General features: G+C 36.1%; 2 protein-coding genes across 2 annotated transcripts; both read left to right on the top strand.

The window, feature by feature from the left end:
* The first annotated feature begins 9123 nt into the window (after positions 1–9123).
* Positions 9124–9534, top strand: LOC106617115 (inhibitor of growth protein 3). The gene has a single exon (XM_014234116.3). It carries the CDS (start codon positions 9124–9126, stop codon positions 9532–9534), a length of 411 nt encoding a protein of 136 aa, XP_014089591.3.
* Positions 9535–13204: 3670 nt separating this feature from the next.
* LOC106617113 (probable cytochrome P450 309a2) lies at positions 13205–15420 on the top strand. The gene is made up of 7 exons (XM_014234113.3): positions 13205–13573; positions 13634–13892; positions 13975–14079; positions 14135–14557; positions 14617–14746; positions 14807–15070; positions 15134–15420. Exons 1-7 carry the CDS (start codon positions 13374–13376, stop codon positions 15295–15297), a joined length of 1545 nt encoding a protein of 514 aa, XP_014089588.3. The 5' UTR covers positions 13205–13373; the 3' UTR covers positions 15298–15420.
* Positions 15421–15910: the final 490 nt, after the last annotated feature.

Below are 15910 nucleotides of genomic sequence, written 5' to 3'. Positions count from 1 at the left end.
CACTTTCACGGCTCAAATTCATAAAGCTAAGAAAGTATGCACCCGACATGCATGTCGCTAGCGTTCTTGAACGTCGTACGTAACACGCGTGCAATAGCGGCAGCAGCGTAAACGCTTACAACGAAGGGAGTGAAGTGAAGCGCAAAGTTGACACGTAATGAGTGCAGAGTAAAGTGGCTTTTTACTGTCAGCTAACAAACGGCAATGTTGCTGACATGCTGTTGTTGTTGCTGCTATATTTTTTTCCACCATATTGTAGGCATTTGACACATTTATGACACAATAGAGCAGTAAAGTGGAAATATACGAGTGCATATATATATATATATATATATATACATATATGAATATACAAGGCATGCTTATGCATGTAGGGATGTGTGTGTGCAACATTAAGGTCTGTTGAGTGGTGAGCAACTGAATAAAGGCGCAAGCTCTTCGAGGTACGACATGATACGACATGCTAGTAAGAGTAAGTTTGATATGTAGAATGCCTTTGTAAACACACATACACACATACAAACACAGATACTTATTATAAAAGTATATTTATATATTTTTGCTCTTCTTTAACAAGCATGGCAATTCGTTGAGAGTGTGTGTGCGTGTGTTGTTGTGCATTGAAAGTTTCGTTTACAAGTTAGCACGCTTTTACAAATATAATAGTGTGTGTGTAAAAGTGTATACAGCTGTGTGTTCAGCATTTTGTGACCGACTTAATAAGCACTCAACGTCTGACAGCAAGTGGAAAAAACTCATGTCTCATTACCAGTGTACTAGTTACTAACGACAACGTCGACTGCGGCTGCAGCACTGGCAGAGACAGAGGCAGTGGCTGTAGCGTAAAGTCGTCAGTCATTGCTGACAACAACAGTCGCCATAAAAGCAGAAACATACTTGTATATAAAGAAGAAGCATAAATACAGTACTACTTAATATTAGTGAGTGATTATGATCTCACTGCTGCTGTTGTTGCTGCTGCTGATGAAGATTATGACGACATAATACTCGAAAATATCAACATCAACGTTGACAACATAATTGGGGTCGTTGTGATGAGTCAAGTGCTGCGAGAAGTTAGAGAGTGTAGGGGGAGTTAGGAATTAGTAAACGTAGATAAGCCTTAAACTAGGTGAGTTGTACACACACACACACATTCACATTAAGGTAGGTATTTGCAAATGAATATGTTATGTAAATATGTTTTCGTTCTTACTACCAAGTAGGTGCACACAACAAATATAATTGTATTTAGGCAGGTGTTAATGACAACGGAAATGAAGAAGTGAAATTAATGGCGCGACAATGTACGCTAATGGGGTTATCGAGAAAAGCCGATAAACTGACGGTCCGACTGTCTATCTGTATACTCGTGAGCTAGTCCCTCAGCTTTTGAGATAACGTATTAAAAGTTTGCACACGTTTTTTTCTGCCCAAGAAGCTGCTTACTTGTCAAACTACCCGATATCGGATCCTTGTAGCACATAGCTGCCATACAAACCGATCGCTCAAAGTCAAATCTTTGTATGGAAAACTTTTATATTTGAGAAGATATCTTCACGAAATTTAGCATGCATTATTGTCCAAGAATATGCTGCAATGTTCGAATATATTGTTCATATAGGACCATTATAGCATAATGCATTTTGCAAAACTAGTAAAAGTCTTTCTATTAATGAACGGAATTTTTATTCATATTTGATACCAAAAAGTATATTTCTAGCTAAAAATGATACTCATGTGTAGTTTTATTTATAATTTCATTTTATTTAAGTTTCACCAATAAAATTCAAGTAAACATTTGTAAGCCTAACAAGTTTTTTGAAAAGTCACCCTATCAAAATTGATTAAACCAATAGTTCGTATAAATATGAATTAATATAACTTTTTAAAAAATTGTCTCGTCAAAACTTTCATCTTAATGTGAATATTCTATGGCTGTTCTAATCACTTCCAATAATATAATAATATTACCTTTCTAACTACTTATTGCAGCCATATAATGGTAAACATAACCCTAAATTGCTCTAACAATGCGTCATGTAATGCGATAGCGAGTAATCAAAGCTGTAAATCAATAAAGTAATTTCCACCCACAATTGAAGTGTCGCTCAACGTCATGTTGCGCACAAAGTACCACAAATCGTAGTCAACAAGACGATGAAAGCATATGCATGCAGAATTATCGATTACCAGACGGTGCCATGTTAGCATATATATATGTACCATATATGTAGAATCTAAATTGTAGATATATTAAATTGTTTTTGTTTGTATAGCTAATTGGCTGAGTGTCTGTTTGTTCTGCAGTGCCTAAGTTATTATGAATGAATTCTGAGTAGTGCAAATATAATTTGTCTGGTTGTTAAATGAAGTCCGAAGCTTGCAAACTGAACTACAAGTATACTCTAGGCGTTTGTTAGTAAAATTCAAATAAACAAATTTATGTGCAGATATATTATTGTAAATTACATTTAAACTTCAGTCAATCATTTTCACAACAATTGCAACAAACTATTTTTGACTTTAACAGCATATTTGAAAAGTATGCGATTATACGGTTTTATATTTAATAATTGTAAGTAAGAAAAAATTCCAATCTTCAATAGCAAACTAATTTTAACTTTAACAGACCATGTAAAAAGTATGCGCAAAAAAGTATACTAAAAATGGTCAAATTAATTTAAAATAAAAAAAAAATAACTAAAACGAAGAAAATTTTCCAAGCCAACTAATATTGACTTCAACAGTACATACGAAAAGTATGCGGTATGGTAAAATCATATGGTTTCAAAAAAAAGAGTAAAAATTGGTTTTAAAGGTGAAAGTCTAGAAACATTAAAAAGTATATATTGATTAGGGGTCTCAGTGTTTTCGATCTGCCAACAATAATGCGTAAATGATAAGATTTAGTCGTTTAGCGTGATGAACTGGGTCGATTTAGTCTGCTCCGTCTGTATATACTCTCAGTAGTGACTCAGTGTTTTAGATATCGATTTGAAATTTTGCGCATGTCCTTTTCGCTCTAAGAAGATGCTTTTTTGTTAAAACCGTCAATATCGGATATGGACAATTTTTTCATTTGACAAGATATTTTCACCAAATTTTTCACAGATTATAACTCAAAGTAAGGCTACAATTCCCGCACATATTATTCAGATCAGAACGATATAGCATATAGCTGTCTTACAAACTGATCGGTTAAATTTAAATGTTTATATGGAAAATTTTGAAATTGATAAGATATCTTCACGAAATTAGGCATGAATTATTGTTCAAGGCAATTCTACAATTTTCGAGCATATCGTTGATATTGGACCGCTATACCATATAGCAGCAATCCAAAGTGATCGATCGAAACCAACTACTTGTATTGAAAACTTTATCTATTTGACACGATATCTGCACGAAATTTTGGAAAGAATATTGTGCAAGGCATTTCTACAGTCTCAGTTCAATATTGTTCAGATTGATTTAAGACCGATCAAAGTCAAGATAAAGATCTTGTTATATCCTTTTATGTTATATGAAATGCAACTCTGATGCAACTCTTATGGCTTCGCTGCAGCCGAAAAGAACTTATTTTTTGGTTTTTAAATCATTCAAAAATTACATTATTCAACATACAGCAATTTTCCACCATGCCTTTAGTGCAGCTTTTTCGATGTTCTAACTTTACTAATTATATTACTGCCAAGAAAATCAAGTTAAATAAAATCGAATTTCGACAACGCAATGCAATATGCACACAAACATCAGCAGTGCTGATAAGTTTTCGACACATTTGCAGTACTTCTCCAATGGCACACTTTTCTGTTTCTATGCCAGCGTGTGGCATGTACTCTCGACTTTATGTGGCGTTAAACATTCGAAGGAACATTGCTCAGATTTACAGCCTTGACCGAAACTAGTGCATGCGTGTATGTGTGTATTTGAATATAAAGTTTGTAGCACAAATCTCATTTTCACATCAAATCAAATTCTCATATGTCATTTTCCATTTGCATTACAAGTACATAAGAATATTGTAAGTACATTCACGCGCATATCCAAAGTTGTATGTGTGTATGTATGTATTTGTGTTAGGGACGAGTACGTGGAGGTACTTGCTTACTCTCTTAAATAAAACTTGCATATTTCCATAGCGACAATGCAGGCCAAATGAAAGATAGCAGCACCTTCATACATGTATGCATATATGCCTATGAGCATGTGTGAGTATTTAGAAATATGTGAGAGGGCTCATATGCAAATGATAGCACTGATTGCAGTATGAGATGTCAAAAGAAATGTAACTTGTTTTCAACTGAAAAACATATACATATGTATCGTGTAGAGAAACGGGTTAAGGTTTAATGCAGACGCAGGTAACTTTATATGTACGCTTGCATCTACATATGTATGTGTACAAATATCACTGAGTGAGTGCTGTGCGATTGTGTGTGTGTGTGAAAGCATATGAAAATTGCAATAATCATAAAGACATGTGGCAAAGAGCATTTGCAGCTGCAGCATACGAACGCTGCAATGCCATGTGGTTTGTTGTTGGTTGCATAAAATGAATACTAAATTTGACTCTCCAGATGCAAGTATGTATGTATGTGTAAGCGGTGCTGTTAAATAAGTGTATGCATTGTAGGTTCAAGCAAATGCTGTTGCCACTAAAAATTTATGTCCAACAAAAATAAAACAAACAAACCGATGTGAAGCAATAGCAAAACTTTGCATAACTACTGGCAACAGGTGTTTGCTCCACTTCCATTGCAGGTCAGGCGCTCATTTTGTATTCATTGGCGGTAGTTGTAGTACCGGCGATAATCATGTTGTTGTTGTGCACTTCTTACTGCTGATGCAATAACTATTTTCGGCATCAAATGGTAATGCGGAATGAAAAAGATATGAAATATACATGAAGAGTTATTTTTATAAGCAAAACAATTTAGAATTTGTGCAATGTTTTTGTGCATCTCGGAGTTCCAAAGCCGAGTATGCAGCTCTTGAAGTTGAGAGAAAATTGGGTAAAATTCTTTGTTATTATTGTTGGAAAAATTTAAAAAAAGAGAAATTCACTTATTTTTCGTATAGTATTTACAAATAATTTTCTTTTTGACAGCAAAATAAGAATAAAGGTCAGTTATATTAAAAATTTATATTTAGTTGAACTAAAATCAAGTCGTATCTGTGGGTTGATATAGAAGAAGAAATCTGTCAAAATATGTAATCTTATTTTAAAACTTTATTAGAAGATTACATGTTATAGGCATATAATATATATATAGGCATATACATATATATATATATTTATACATATAACAGATGTATTATATTTATGATCTGAATCGAAATATTCGTGAATCAAAAAAACGTAAGCTTCACTACTAAAACCATGGCAGTATATATTTCAGATAAGTTTTTTAGCGTATTAATTATTAAATAAAATGTGAAAAATAAATATAAAAAAAATTGAAGATATAATTACATTTAAGCTATTTTCATTTCAAAATGCAAAATATGTATATATGTATATGTCTGTTTGCCTTCGATTTAAACGGCTAGCCTAGTGTTTTCTCACAGTCAACCATGGCGTATGAGTGATATTAAGATAACAATAGGTATGATATTGATTTTTTTAAATTTTGTTTGCAGAAATCGTATCAACAAAAACTACAAAAAACAAAAACCACCGTCAACCGCGACTACATCGAATCTATAACACCTTTTACAGGTGCATTTCTTATAGCTTAAAGGGTATATGCAGCTATATGCTAAAGCGGTCCGATCTGAGCACTTTGTGCGGATATTGTAGAGTTGCCTTGGACAATAATTCGTGTCGAATTTCGTGAAGATATATTGTTAAACATAAAAGTTTTTGAATCGATTGATATATCATCTATATTATATCAAATAAAAAACTTTTCCATATAAGTATTTGATTTTGATCGATCAATTTCTATGATAGCTATATCCTATAGTGGTTCCATATTGGCGGTTCCGACATATGAGCAGTTTCTCAGCTCTTAGAGGAAAAGAAAAAAATGCGAAATTTTATATTGATATCTCAAAAACTGAGGGAATAATTCGCATGTATATAGACAGACTATCAGACCGACGGTTAAGTCTAAGTCGACTCGGCTTGACGCTGATCATTTATAAGTATATATTTGTTACAAACTTCATGACAAATTTAATATACCCTCATACCTTCAGGATATAAAATATTGTTTAAGAATTACATGAAAATAATTCAATAAATATGAAGGCATTTTCATTTATTTATTTTATCAAATTAGTTCAGTAATTGAAAATATCAAATTTTGACTTATAATAATCAATTAACCTCAGAGACTATCTACAACTATCCTTTCATTTTAATTCAACTTATAATTCGTACAACACAAATCATATGTGTGTGTGCGTGCGTGTGTTTAAATATTAAACGGTCGGCATGTGTGCGTGTGTTTTCTCATTTAATTACCGTTGCAAGTGCGTGTAGCAAATAAAATTGCTTATGCGACAGTTGCTGCTCTGCTGCTGGCAAATTGTAAAATCAATTTCGGCCAAAGAAGTCAACAATGTCGACGCTGTGAGAGGCAGACATTTAAAGGACACTTGTTTACATGTCACGGTCGAGCAAATTACTGCCAGCACTTGCAGGCCTACTAACGTCTTTACATATGGACAGCACTGCATGCATGTGTGTTTGTGCGGAGTGCGACTGTAGTATGCTTTATATCTGGCTTATGTAATAAGAAATTAATTTATTCCATTTCGTATGAGATTCAAGAGACAACTCGAGTTCGAACGCACAGAGATCTTCACACGCTTACAAACTCACATGTCGGATTATTGCACTGTAAAGGCACAAGTCGCTCGGGTGCTTGAGAAAAGATGAGAGAAAAGGAATGGGGATCAATGGTAAAGATCCAGCTAAAATGAAAGAATGATGCAACAGAAAAATGAAAAATTTCAAATTGACATGCAGCAGTGACCAGTAACAATACCAAAGCAACAATAACAACAATGGAGGTAGCCAAACTGAAAAAAAAAACAAAAAATTTGTATGCTTATGGTTATGTAAGCACGCATGGAAGTCCGCTTGTACGCATTCTTGGCATTCAATTGCAGTATGCCTTAAGTTTGCATTTTAATTTTTCAGTTTTGCCTATGTCGACCAGGTCAAGCGTAAATATACATAAATGGTTTGGCTGATGAGAACGTATGGATGAGACTGCAGTTTATACAGGGGTTTTCGATTAGTATTTGATTACTCTTAACAGCCGCTATAGAAAAAATTATGAGACAACTGCTTCCACGATAGCCGGATCTACTTTACCAGAAAGGACTAGAATAATTTGCCGATAAATGACAGTAAGGCTCAACATGTTTTCGGGAATAGTTTCTGTAGCTGAAACAACAACAACATGTGAATTAACATGCTTGTATTTCTGAGGTGACTGCCTTCGAAATAAAAGGCAAACAGCGTAATGGTTGTTCCGATTAAAGATAGAAAAAAAAGCAATTACTTTCGCAGATATTACTGAAATTTGTCTATAAGCTTCAGTGAGCTTTAAGAGGCCAACATCTACCGTTATTTCGAAAAGCTGATGCAAAAATGCTCAAAACTAGTAAAAAGTGCATGTCCTCATTAGTAATTGCTTTAAACATCTTCCATATTAGACTTATATGGGTGTCCGGTCACAGCGTAATCGACGGAAACTGTAAAGCCGTTGGGCGTGCTAGTGAGGATACCCATTCTCCAATTTCATCCGTTTGAAAGCGAGTCTCTGATGCCTTCTTGCGTTTTAGCGTCGAGCCTTTGGACCTTCAGTGAGCTCAGCAAGCTTAGCCAAGGTTAATAACTAGAACTTGTGCGACTGCGAGATCCTTTTGGCCCAGAGTGAACCCTAAGATATCCTTCGAAGGTTGGTATTCTGACTGGACACTGTCTAATAGGTTCACAAATGGGGCATCTAAATATTTTGTCGGACGCTCTTTGCCAAAGCTATATGGGGGAAGGTGAGATGGAATAATTTTTTCACTTGCCCTTCTTACTCGGCTTCTGCCGGACTGAGATCGAAATATCCCGCTTTCTTCGGTTCATCGATCTATGAAGATCTGGTGATCTATGGAGGAATCTATGCCCAAGTAATATCCATCGATGTTTGGATCAACCCTATGACCTAATCTAATCTAACTAAAGATCAACTCAAACCAGTTACGCCCACTTCAACGAGTAATTATATTTGACATATATGATTACCTGAAATTTCAACACTCCTAACGAAGCCTCCTTTCGCCAACGAATGCACAAATCAATTTGACTCCTCATTTGCCTGCTATCGATACCAATCTTGTCATCAATGGCAGCAGCGACAGCTCGAAAAATTCGTTGGTATAATGTGCCTATGTGTGCTTGTTTGAGTGCTTTTAAGGCCTAGATGTGGCATGTTGCACGTTGTACAATTGCAATGTCATTATGCACATGTATATCCGCTGGCCTGCCATGGTGTGTGTTGGCCATTTGAATTACCCTGACGTGAAAGCAGTTTGCGCCACCGAATGATTGGAATGAATTCTGTGGACGTTGTGGTCGTAGATCAAATGGAGTTGCTGATGTTTTTGATGTTGCTGATGGTGATGGTGTTAGATGGCGTATGTTGATTATGGGAGGAATTACGGTATTTGGAGTTGCCAAACCGTTTGATTGTTAGATTAGGCATTTACGGTGGATTTAAGGGTATGTAAGCTTTTGGAAATTTAGTTTTGAGAAAGAAGTTAGAAGTAGTTTTGGAGTAATGAAAATATTTCGAGTTATTTTAATATATGATATTCTTGGCGCCTTTCAATATCTGAGGTCTGTTTCAGGTGGCTTCTGACAATAAATCAACAAATATTCTTACTAATCTTGAATTACTTTTATGAAAATGTTGTTAAAATGCACAAAAATGTTAAAATATTTAAAGCTCCCCCTGTGTACTCGTTACTTGGTTGAGAAATTTCTGAATTGACAATGGAATTTTTTATTTTTATTCGATCATTTTTGTAACATTCTTTTGAAAATTTGTAACTTTTGTGAAACTTAATTTCGTAACTCTAATTTTTGTAAACGTTACCGTCCTTATCATGTTGTCACAGCCACTAAAGGACGCACATGAAAAGGAGCACCCCACAACATCGTCAGCTGCAGTAAGCTGTCTTTCGACGCCGCTCCAGCCAACGAAAACGACAAACTCCATTGCCACGCAATACTCGTACTCGAGCATATACGACCATGTTATGCTGACACCGCCAGATTTGCCTTCAGACGAAGACGAAGCACTGTGCTACAATCTGAATGAGCCGCGCTATTGTATTTGTAATCAAGTCTCCTATGGCAGCATGATTGCTTGCGACAACAAGTTGTGCCCCTACGAATGGTTTCATTTTCAATGTGTGGGTGTTATACGACCGCCAAAGGGCAAATGGTACTGTCCGCTCTGTAAAGCGTCGATGCAACAGAGTAAAGGCTCAGGACGTAAGCGGAAAATTTCTTAGTAATAAAGTGTAGGATTTGATTTTTTCCAGAACTTTGTACAAATTTTATGCTTATTTACAAATTTTGTTGTAATTTTTAATTATTAACGTGTAATTAAACATATAATAAATCTATTAAATAATTGATCAAATGAGACAGGAAATACCATTACCATTTATAGCGAGTGTTGTACCATAACACGATGTTGACCGACTTTTTTTACTAGAATTTGTTGAAACTGACGCGGACGATCCCTATTTCCAACAAGACGGTGCGCCGCCTCATGTTTCACGCCTAAACATGAACACATTGCGTGCAAAGTTTGGCCAGTCGTTAATTTTAAGAAATTATCCAGTCTGGCTTTATCAAGATCATGCGACTTAACGCCTCTAGATTACTTTCTCTGAGTGTATGTTAAATCAAAGTTTTCCGCCAATCAACCAGCAAAGCTCGAAGCCAACATTCAGCGCACTATAGTTGGAATTCCAGCCGAAATGCTGTACCGGGTCATCGAAAATATAAATAAAAGGGTGGAGATATGCGGACGGAGCTGTGGTAGCCATAAAATTAACTGCATAACAAAAAAAAATAAAAAAACAACAAACGCATTTTGATCGAATTTAAGCGTTCTTGTTAAAAAGGCGAATAAGATAATTTATCTTCTTCGTTGCCTTTATTATTAAGTATAAAGTTTTCTGGCATCAAAAATCCGTCCAAATCTCTCTCCCGCCTTATTAATATCAAAAATGAGTCCGATCGGTCTATAAGTTTGTTTAATTAAACAAAAATATTGAAACTAAAACAGCGCAAATCTCGAATTAAACAAGTAAAGAAGGGCTAAGTTCGGGTGTAATGGAGTATTTTAGGGGTTAGAAAATTAAGTTTTAAATAATAATTATTTCTCTCCCCTGGGAAAAGCACTGACCTCCGAAAAGGGTTGTTGTTGTTGTAGCGGCCGATTGTCGTAGGAAATGATCGTTGCTATCGCTTAAGGTCATTGACCTTCAAAAAGGGTTCTTGACGTACGGCCGAAAATTTATATATATAACTCTATATCTATCTTGATAACTGTTAGGTATTACACCAACAACCGTTAGGTGAACAATTACAAAATTCTGTGCAACATGTTGGAAGGGTAAAATAAGCAAAATTATAAGCTATACCCGTAAATAGCAGAAAAAGCAAGCGTAGCAACTAACTGATTTCTTTCATTTATTTAAAGCTCTCAGAAATAGTAACTTCGTAGTTATGTATGTATGTATATACTGTTTGCATACTTGTAAATACTTTGCCCTACATTTTCTGCCAATTTGTTGGCATTACAATATTTCGTAGAAGCGAACGAGGGTTATAAGTTATGGCAAACATTGTTTTGTCAATTTTACATATTGCCTCTACAATCTACGCTTCAGCAATTTTTGGCAATTTGTTATTGTTGCCATAGTTTTGCTTATTATTTGTTTGCGTGTTGCATTTGTTGCGCTCTTCGCTCGATAAGTCGTAATCCCTTGCGAAAGTTCGTGCGTTGTGCTGCCACTGTTGTTGTTGCTGCTTATTCTTCGTTCTCCGTTTGCTTCACCATTGGTTCTTTTGTAACTACTCATTGTTTACATTTGAAGTGCTTTTGTTGGTGTGTGCACTTTTAGTGCTGTTCTGCTTGTACTTTTGTTTTCAATTTGATGCTTTCCTCTTTTGTGTTGCCACTTCACCTCGTCCGTATATTTACGTTACTTCGCTTAACATACATCCCGGCGCAATACCAGTTTTTTTTTATTTTTGCGATGTTTTTTTGGTTTTTCTTCGCACGCATTCATATAGTGAAAGCACAGTTTTGAGCTGTTGCATGTTGCTATGTTGCAACTTGGCAATTTCCATATCACAACCCGGTTGCGACTGCTAAATTTGTGGCATGTGGTGTACTGTGTACGCATATTTGTAAGTATGTATGTGTGTATGCGCGTCACCGCATTATGTTGCATGTGGTTTTGTGCATATTGGCAGATTGCTTTGTGGCTGTGTGCAATTTGCTATTTTGCGGTTGACGCATAAGAAAACAATTTTCGAAGAAAATTGCAACAAATCCATTAGCAAAATTACTGTTAGTTCGTATTGTTATTTAAATCTGAAGTTTAAGTAGCACTAAGCTTTTTACAAATCTGTCGGCGGATTTAGGAAATAAGGTTAAATTGTTAAAGACTATAAGAGTACAACAAAATATTATATAAATGATAATCAAAAGAGTTGTGAGACAAGCAATTTGCATTGCTTTAAACTTCAGATCTTTAGAATGAATAGAACTGTAGGATTTTCTGCTTAAAATGAAATTCATTAACTCTTCTTAGTAGGCTTTCTATATAGATCTAAACAAAAAGCATCTATGAGATCAAAACACGAGTTTTTACTCCAAATTTCTCCAGTTCCAAGTTTCGGCAAATCGGAGAAGTAATAGAATATATTGAGCTAAATCATCTGTGAGTTTCCACACAAGGTCAGCTGGGAGAGTTTTTGAGTCCTTATAATTTTCAGGGCTTTTCGGATATCGAAAAAAATTTGAACTCAGAAAAAGCCTCCTCATCAGGTTAGAAAAGACACTCAAACGAGAGCGAAACTCTAGAGGTAAGTAAAAATATACAAATAGCTGATTTGATTGATGGGACCCATAATAAATTAATGCGATTTTTTTAATATAAAGCTCTGGTAGGAACTGCGCAATGATTACTCTACTTAGTCTTAGTAAACGACTCGTAATTTGAGTTCGCCAGTTTACGTAGCCGAATCATTGAAATCTTTTAAAACACTATATAAGTCAAGTTAGTCTGCAGAGACTTGTTCTTTAATAAGGACTTATGCAAAGGTAAGCGCCATTATACATGCCACCTTTGGGTTATCATACCGATATTACTGAAATTCTTCTTTAAACCTTTTTTACCAACTAAAACATCGCATTACGTCAGAGAAAGGCCTTAGAAAAAGGAAGTTATTAGATGTAGTGGTTGCCGAAAGCAACTGCATATAAACTGGCCACGAAGGAATTCCGAAAAACGAAATAGCTGATGAAATTGCGAAAAGTGCCATCCGTCTGGCTACCGAACCAGTACAGGAATTACGAAAGTCACTTAAAACGATATACAATGAAATTTCCGAAGGCTGACAGACGGATCAGATAGAAACGCTGGAACACCTCTGTTCAGAGTTATCTTGAACTCGTCTTAGATAGCTACGGGACTAGATGTAGTAACAAAATTACATGGCTTGACATTTTAAAGCTCGCAAAGAGCGTTGACTTGTATGACGAATGCTTTCATTCAAATTAAACTGAGTCTCCATCTGTGGACCAGTAGGTCTATGTATGACATGACAGTTGCCCAGTATAACTTAACCTACCCCTTTGTACCAAGCGGCTTTCAACAGGTTTTTATTGTGAAACCTGTAGATTTCAGTGATATCTTAGGAAGTATGCTTGAAATATCTTTTTTTTGTGGTTTGCTTGCTCTAAAATAGGACTCTGTTCATTAATTGATATTTATTATGAAACTAACATAGTGAGAAACGATGTTCTAGGCCATAAGATAGAACCAATAACTATAGATTTTACAATGCAGAATATTATACAGAAAGATCTATAGCAAGAAAACTACTTTAATAATATTTTCCATAACGTTCATTCAAACTTTCCTCAGAAATATTAGTCTTGTAAAACCAAAACAAACAAACAAACTATCAAAAAAAAATATTAAAGACATAAAGGCAAAAATAGTGAAAAGAAAACTTCACTTAAGAAGAAACAAAGCGAGAAAAAAAGAAGCAAAAGAATAAAAATTAGCGAAAGTACAAGTTCAAAAAAAAATAAGAACAGGCGATGCTGGAGTGCCTCTTTTTTCAAATTGTCTTCCTTTTGCATATCATATTGCTGCCGCTCTATTTGTATCTCACATGGAATTTTAATTATTGGCAGAAACGAGGGCTTCATAATGCATTGCCGCTGACTTTATTCGGCTCTTTTCCGAGTATTTTAACGCAGAATCGGAATCTTCTTTATGAAATCGACAGGCTTTACCGGTAAATGTGGTGCTGCGTATATGAAAATGAGACATAATTTTACGGGCATTTTCTCCATAGACGCTACAAGCACCGCCACCGCATGGTCGGTATATTTTTCGTGCGTCAGCCGCAAATCTTGGTGGTAGACATGCGACTGGCGCACGAGATACTCGACACGAATTTCGGTGCTTTTGAATTGACAGCGGCTTGTAGCTGGATGCGACACCGCAGGCTGAATAAATTGGACAAATTGGCAGCGTACAGCGCGCTGTGGAGCACTGGCGAGCGTTGGAAGAGCAATCGCAGTTTGGCATGTGCGGCTTTGACGCCAACACGGGTGAGTGTTACGCCATTGGTTGTGGTGGCAGGCAATACGTGTTAAGTGCAAAATTTGTTGATTTCATGTTACAAAATTGCAGCTGAAGCAAACATATGAATTGTGGCAAGCCAGTTGTAAGCGCTTAATGCAGTTTTTACAATACAAATGTAGAGGCGCAAAACCAGAAGCGTTGGATACCATTGATGTGAGTAGCTGTGGGCTTTATTATTGCTTCCATTTTTGTTAAATATATTGTGTAGCTTGTTAAGCGTTTTGTTGCGGACGCGCTTTGTATCACCATTTGGGGTGTAGACGCTGGTACATTGACGCGTTCTAAAAAACCGAATACCTTCTTACAAATGACCGAACGCGCAGTACGTCAAACACGCAGTTTACGCCGCTACTCGCTGCTCTCAGCCGTTATGCCGATGTTTTGGAAGTTGTGGCCATTTCGTTTGATCTCCAAGGCGGTGGATAATTATTTTGCGCAATTCACCAGCGACGCGCTGCTGTGCCACAGAGAGCTGCGTAATCCCAGCGGCATGCGTGATGTTTTCAGTTATTTGTACACGCAGCAGCATACGGGGCGTCTGAGTGACGAAGCCTTGACGGGGCATTGCATGGCTATGTTGCTCGATGGTTTTGAGGAGATTTGCAGCACGTTGGTCTACAGCATTTACTATGTAAGTGTGACAGCACAGAAAATATAGTTTTTTGACAAAAAATACATTTTTTTTTGCAGCTCGCTAGAAATTCACGCGTGCAGTGCAAATTACGCGCTGAAGTGTTGCAAACGCAACAGCGTGAGCATTGTAAGGAATTTGGCTTTGAGACGCTCAAATCGCTGAGTTACCTCGATCATTGCGTTTTCGGTAAGATAATGCCTTAATTGCTTATAATACTTATGTGCAGCCATAGCATTATACTCAAAGAAACACTACGTCTGAGTCCGACAGTACAATATTGTCGACGCATCTGTAGTCGTGCCAATGTGATTCAAGTTTCTAAGCGAAAATCGGTGCCAGTGGAGGAAGGTACAGTGCTGTGCATACCGGTTTATTCATATCATCATGATCCAGTTATATTTTGCGAGCCGAATTCGTTTATACCCGAACGTTTCGACAACACTGCGCCGAAAGAGTTGATGGAACGACGCGTCTTTCTGCCATTTGGCACTGGGCCCAGAAGCTGTTTGGGTAACATTGCATTTCCACAAAAAATAAATTAGTTTTTACTTATTAGTTTATATAATATAATAGGTAAGGATATGTCATTGTTGATTGTTAAAGCGGCGATCGCGTCATTAGTGTCAGAGTATACTATAAGAACTTGCTCTCAAACACAACATGGTTGTAGTGATGCTGTTGATTCATTTCTACTTAATATGAATGGCAAGCTGATGTTGGAGTTTAAGAAATTATAATGTATGTATATACTCACATGTATTGTATTTCATCACTTGTATATAACTAATTGAATCTTTTTGATGAAATATATTTAGATCTTATGTGAATATTTTTAATATATGTATAAATAAAAAAAATAAAAGGACTTGAAAGAGAGATACAATATTATATACACAAAGAATATAAAATATTCCGCGATGTAAGTGAGAATATGGTGTGGGTGCATAAATGCGCTCAGTTTTGATAACAAATCGTCTTTCATGATTTAGATCCTACCTAGTTTATATAATATCTAGTTTTAACATCTGCTATATGGAGGCGAATTAAGGCCCGATTTCAACTATGTTTAGTATCGGAGACCATTGTGAATAGTGTAACCTGCTGACTTTAATATACACTGGACACGGTGTATTAAGTTTGCCAAGACGTTTGTAACCCTCAGAAGAAAATGTGAAACACCCTATAAAGTATACACATATACAAATGCTTCGCGCATGTTGTTTTGTGGTTAGAAGAACTAGTCCCTCAGTTTTTGAGATATTGACCTGAAGTTTTGCACACGACCTTTTCTCCACAAGAGAACCGACATTTGTCGTTACCGCCATTATTGAAGCACTATAGCACATAGTT

This window comes from Bactrocera oleae, chromosome 3, assembly GCF_042242935.1.
Source record: "Bactrocera oleae isolate idBacOlea1 chromosome 3, idBacOlea1, whole genome shotgun sequence".
Taxonomy (NCBI): domain Eukaryota; kingdom Metazoa; phylum Arthropoda; class Insecta; order Diptera; family Tephritidae; genus Bactrocera; species Bactrocera oleae.
The sequence above is the reverse complement of the archived record's forward strand: the minus strand, read 5'-3'. Positions and strand labels throughout refer to the sequence as shown.